We start from the raw sequence: 6,303 nt of genomic DNA, 5'->3' as shown, positions 1-6,303 counted from the left end.
ATACAATAAAGGTTTGAAAGCTGCACAAAGCCATTTTCCAATATTGGCAGCGGGAGCTTTAGTACAAGCTATAATAGGTCTTAAGGGAATACCCTGTTTATGTATTTTTGGTAAACCGTAGAGTTTAGGACAGAAACTACCACGGGGAAAAAATTTATTGTATAGTTGTGGGGTGATTTTACCATTTTGTTTTAGCTGCTTTAATTCATTTATAATATTATTAGTGAACTAATCAGTAGGATCATGAGTTATTGTTTGATATGTAATTGTGTCATTTAAATGCGAAAGAATTTTGTTGTCATAGTCTGTTGTATTCATGACAACAAGTGAATTGCTTTTGTCTGCTTTAGTTATTATAATAGAAGGATCTTTTCGGAGATTAGATAGTATTTTTATGTCATGCAAATTTTCCGGTGTGGAATTGGTAGGAGGCTTAAACATTTTTTGGCTATTATAGAGGATATTTATTAGACCAGATCTAACTTCATCCGGGTTAGAGACAGAAGGATAGTGTTTATGCAAAGCGGACTCTAGAGAGGAAACTATATCTGCCACAGGAACCTGTTTCGGTAGAAAAGAAAATTTTGGACCTTTTTCTAGTGTTTCGATTTCCTGGGGTTCCAATGTTTTAGAAGAGAGGTTAACGATAGCAGGCCCAGAAGTGAATCTTGGAGAATAAATACGGTTTCTCATCGAAGATTCATTTCGTAAGCCTTCTAATTTTTTATAGAGGCGTTCCTTGGACAAGCGAAAATCGTGGCTAAACAAATTCCTTTCTAATCTAACAACTTGAGCAAAATCAACGGTGGACAGGTTTTCCAGCAAAAAAGTTTCCAACGATTTTCTCTCTGAAGAAATAATATGTCGTTTCTGTTTTTTGTCCTTAATAATATGGACTAGGGTTTTTAACTGTAGTGTATGGGCAAATTGCGCTTCTTTTCGGGTATTTAAATGTAATTTATATCTTAAAGACTTGGGAATAAGGTTTTCCTTTCTACAGGATTCTAAAAAATTTTGTTGATTGATAATATTAGCATGTTTTTTACCTAGACTAATAAAATAAAAGATATCATAGGTCAACTGCTCCCCATAAGCTAGACGAAAATAGCGACGAAGACCACACTGCCTTTCCATAACAAACAAATACAACGTAGAAACAATAGGGAAAGTTTTTTCAAGACAATGGAAATTATTTATGTAGATATTTCGGCCCTATGTCCAAGGGCCGTCTTCAGCACAATACAATACTATATATATATAAAAGAACTTACATCAAATTGTGAGAATTAAAACTGATTAGTTAAAAACACTTATTAAAACATTTTTTTTTTTTTATATATATATAGCCCTGGCATCCTTACTTCAGCGAAGTTCAATTACGACTGGCGAAAAGAATGAGTGGTTCACAGCTTTTGCTAATTGTAATCAGGGGATTGCAACTTTTGCGAGTCAGTATACCTAGTATTTAGTTTGAGATCCATACAGATTAACAACCTCAGCGTTTAATCGAAGCGAGGAAACAAAACCAAAGTGTTGCTTTTGCATCACTTTACTCGGCAAAGCCAAACAAAGGTTGCCGCAGCACCTCGTTTTGCCACTGCAAAGTAGATATAATTTTTATTCAGATTATATGACTTTTAGGGGGTGTTTCCTCTTTTATCAAAAATGAGGTAAATTTTCTCAGGTGAGTATCTTTTTATGGGTAAAACTAAACTTGGTGAAACTTGCATATTAAATCCGCATAATAATCTAATTCTTTTGATCTATCTATCAGTATCGAATTTCCGTCTTTTAGACTTTCCATTACTATTGAGCTGCGTCACCTCTTACTCACAGTTCGTTACCACGAACTGTTGATCTTAGTCCCTTGAATATTTTAAACCATTTCTGGGCCTACAGAAAAATTTCTTCAAGATTAAACAGATCAGTTTTATTGATAAGACAAACACAATTATTGCAAGATTTTTGATATATCTTGAAAAATTGCACAGATTAAATTTATTAGGAATAATTTAGCATTGGATCTTTCTTTCGGTACATGCTCTGTTTAACCCAAATGACTGAAAACTTTGCGTTGGAGAGAGACGGAAATCCTCTCTTGAGGTTTTGTGAAGACAAAGTTTTTCTCATTTTTCAAGAATAGTCTTATTAAGCGGTTTTAGTTCATGACCATCGGCTATTCTCCAGCTATCTCAAAAGATGCAGCCTTTTTTCATGCAACCAAATCAAGTACTTTAAACGTCATTTCCAGCAAATCCGGCATTCGTCTTAAAATTTAATATTCCACATTTCTGGACCAATTAAAAATAGAAGCCAAAAATTTCTCTTCCTCTTATTTTTGGAAATCATTTTTCTTAATTTATTATTTTATTGTGTTTTTAATACTTTTCAACCTTTCCCACTATCTTTATGGATAACTTAAGAAAAATTCTGGTAGCCATTGATGACTAATTTTTTTTTTTCGATTTACTTGCCTCGAAGAAGTTGTCAGCCTTTGACTCACTGTCAGTTTCTTCATTATATAATAATGCTTTTTTCACTTTTTGTAATAAAAGTCCAATCAAACTGTTTTAGTTAATAATTATAGGCTATTCCCCATCCTTATCAAGATGTGAAGTTAGAGAAACTGTACAATATTTCTCCAATTAGATTGGTCCAGTCTTAGCAGACAAGGTGCAGCCTATTATTACCAATTTTTCTCATCCAATGCAAGCCATTCGGGGTTGAAATTTAATATTTTATGTTTTGGTCAAAGCCTCCCACTTCAAATTGGCCCAAAGTCACCTTTCTGAATAATTTTGAAAACAGGGGAAATTATATGTTTCTTATTATGAAAATTTCTAGTTTTAAAAATCTTTATGTTACTCATTTTTCTTTTTTATTTTACCATTCTGAGTAAATTTTGAGTACTTTTCGACCATTTCAACTATCTTTGTAGATTACTTTATTGCTGTAATACATTCATTGTTGACTAATATTGTTACTTTTGATCCGATTCACTTCGTTCTGTATCAATTTGTATTAATGCTAATACATCAAAAGTGACAAATCCAAATGTAATTTTAGTTGAAGAACATCTGGGCCCCGCTATTTTCTATAGAGGGTATTGGACCCAAGAACTGGATCTTTATAGAGAGGAGAAGCAGAATATCAAGCTAGGGATACTATTGAACTTGCTCCAACTGCCTGCTCCCGGGAAGCTGTAATTGAGAGAGTAAGTGCTGTCTTGACATTTCTTGCCTTTTCTCTTTTTGTGCATAAGTATATTAACAAATTGAGAAACTAAGCTCTCCAGTGAGAATAAACTGGCATTCCTTTTCTTATATTGTGAAAAAGCCATAATCTGGCCTTGGCACATGTGCGATCACAGAAATTATTTTGACGAAGATGGGTAAAGAAAATGAATTTATTGGAAAACGTTGAATAATAGATTCGATAGTAAACATAAAAATGTTTCAGGGGGAAGAGTGTTCTCGGAGGCCTCTTCCCCGGATTTTTGGCTATTTAGAACTCGACTTAACTTTACTTTCTTTGATGTCTTGATTTTCTGGGCGCGCCAAGCATACCAAATACCATGATTGGGCGTGATTGCTTAGCAAAGTTTGAACCTTCAAGCATATCCCTTTAGTTTTTTGCATGAAGTATGAGAAATAAATTTTGTCTATAAGGGCTAGCTCGGGAAATACCGAACAAATAATGTTTGATTTGTAGCTATTGTACTTTGAAAAAAAAATTGTATATGCTAAAAACATAAAAATAATACGTAAACAAACATTATGACGTTAAATATCCTTCTTGATTACCAAAATGACGCCATTTGTTATGACGTCGGCTACCAATATAAACAGATGCTCGAGCAATGTCAACTCAATTTATTATAGAGAGACATGCAAAAGACATTAATGCACAATAAACGTTCACCAAACGAAAAGGACCAAGAAATTTTCCAGAAATTTCCCAGAAATTTTTTGAAACAACAGCCTTTGCATATGGCTGTTGAAACTGGAAATCTATATATTTGTCAGCTATTGATTTTTATGGGTGCTTCATTAGATGCCAGAAATTCCTTGAAACGTACGCCTTTACACATAGCTGTTCTAAATGAAAACCTAAATATTTGTCAGCTATTGATTTCAAAGGGTGCTCCATTAGATGCCATAGATTTTGAGAAACAAACGCCTTTGCATATAGCTGTAGAAACTGGAAATCTAGATATTTGTCAGCTATTGATTTCAAAAAGTGCTTCATTAGATGCCAGAAATTTCTTGAAACATACGCCTTTACATATAGCTGTTCAATATGAAAATCTAGATATTTGTCAGCTATTGATTTCAAAGGGTGCGACAATAGATGCCATAGATTGTAGCGAAAAAACGCCTTTACTTAGAGCTGTTATGACTGAAAATCTAGATATTTGTCAGCTATTGATTTCAAAAGGTGCTACGATAGATTCCATAGATTTTATAAATGAAACACCTCTACATTATGCTGCTTTTTATGGAAAAATAAAAGCCTGTCAACTATTGATTTCAAATGGTGCAGCAATAGATGCTTCAGATTCTAGTAACTCAACTCCTTTACATCTTGCTGCACAGAACGGTCACTTGGATGTTTGTAGGCTACTAGTGTCAAAGGGTGCAGACCTAAATTCGTTAAACTCCAATAATGAGACACCTTTAAGGCTAGTGTTTTCCTCTAACCGCTCAAAGATAAGAGAATATCTTTTAGAAAATAACGCAGTTTTTCATCCGTACACGCTGAAATCAATTTGCCGGGACATAATAAATGAAAATGCACTCCAAATGTGCGATAATATTTTGGACATTCCGGAAATTTTGAAAAATTACCTAACTTATTGGGATGAACTTATGAGTTTGAAAACAAGAAAACGGTGCTTCCTTGATTCTTGCAATTATATAAACCGGAAATATGAGGAGTTGGCTAGGAGAACAAGTGCTTTAAACACGATTTTTAAAAAGCCGAAAATCGTCGAAACGTCACCACTGCCGCAGCTTGTGGATATTTTAAACGAAGACGAAGATTTTCTTTATTCCAAATACACAGCCATGTGTTTAGAACCTCTCACGAGCCAGCAAAGAGCTCTTGCAAAGTTCAAAATCCAAGAAATATTGTATAGAGTGGAGAATGGCTCGGAGCTATGTGGCTGTGTGGATATCTCAAACAAAGACGAAGATTTTCTTTATTCTGAATCAATAGCCATGTGTTTAAAACGTCTCATGAGGAAGCAAAGTGCTTTCGCAAAGTTCAAAATCCAAGAAATATTATATAGAGTGGAGACGGGCTTGGAACTATGAGTCAAAAGATTGCCTTCTAATATTCGTGACAAGTATTACAATTAAACTGTCAAAAGTTGTGTCAATTAAAAGGGAAAGAGGAAAGTTTGTTCCCCCATAGATTTTGGTTCCCCCACTATATTTAAAAAATATCTTCTTTTAGGTATTTTCGTGGAAAATGCTCTTTTTGATAGTTTCATTTAATTTTTGATGGCAATTTTGGCCCTCTTAGATTTTGCAAGATATTAATCCTCCAGCCCCTTTAAATTTTTGTTAAATGACGCCACCGGTTTTTACCATCTGCCAAACAGGGTATTTTGTGAAAAAATTCATGGTTAAAACATCTGCAACAGAAGTTTTTATTATGAATGTTGTGGCCAGAAGTAATTAATGTTTCAAGTATAGATTGAGATTTTCATCATTTTTATTCGGTTGTTACGGAATTCAAGCGATTGCAGTGAATTCAGTGTATCTTGTGAAATTAAAATCTAAATTCCTGCTTTCTTAGGTAGTCTACAAGATTGGGGGATTGAGAAAATTGATTCCCTTTGAAGATTGGTCCAAACGCGACTCCAAAGAAAAGTAAAGATATTGTGGCCTGAGAGCGTACATTTTCATGATCAGTTTCAGATCCCATTTCTAGAGATATATACCGCGTATATAAGGTAACGGTTACAAAAGTCTTCTAAAAAAGCAAGAATCATTTTGTTGACGTTTTTTGTCCTGTTATTTTTTTGTGATACTAGCAATGATTATTTGAGTTGTAAAAAATACAAAAAAAAGAATGCGTAAAACCCTAAGAACCGGAAGAACATAAAACTGTGTTGTTCGCGAGATGAGAAATTATATGTTAAGTTAATATATATTAAAATCATATTAAATATATATTAATATATATATATATATATATATATATATATATATATATATATATATATATATATATATATATATATATATATATATATATATATATATATATATATATATATATATATATATATATATA

The 6,303-nt window shown here is 33.2% G+C and overlaps 1 protein-coding gene across 1 annotated transcript; it reads left to right on the top strand.

Annotated features, from left to right (window-relative positions):
- Nucleotides 1-3,989: 3,989 nt before the first annotated feature.
- LOC136039091 (ankyrin-1-like) lies at nucleotides 3,990-5,315 on the top strand. Its single transcript, XM_065722576.1, has one exon. The coding sequence runs from the start codon at nucleotides 3,990-3,992 to the stop codon at nucleotides 5,313-5,315; it is 1,326 nt and encodes a 441-aa protein (XP_065578648.1).
- Nucleotides 5,316-6,303: the final 988 nt, after the last annotated feature.

The sequence above is a fragment of the Artemia franciscana genome, chromosome 19 (genome assembly GCF_032884065.1).
Source record: "Artemia franciscana chromosome 19, ASM3288406v1, whole genome shotgun sequence".
NCBI classification, from domain to species: Eukaryota; Metazoa; Arthropoda; class Branchiopoda; order Anostraca; family Artemiidae; genus Artemia; species Artemia franciscana.
The sequence above is the reverse complement of the archived record's forward strand: the minus strand, read 5'-3'. Positions and strand labels throughout refer to the sequence as shown.

What these genes read in the sequence shown, in the direction of transcription:
- LOC136039091 (XM_065722576.1), top strand. Translation starts at nt 3,990, where the DNA reads ATGGCTGTTGAAACTGGAAATCTATATATTTGTCAGCTATTGATTTTT.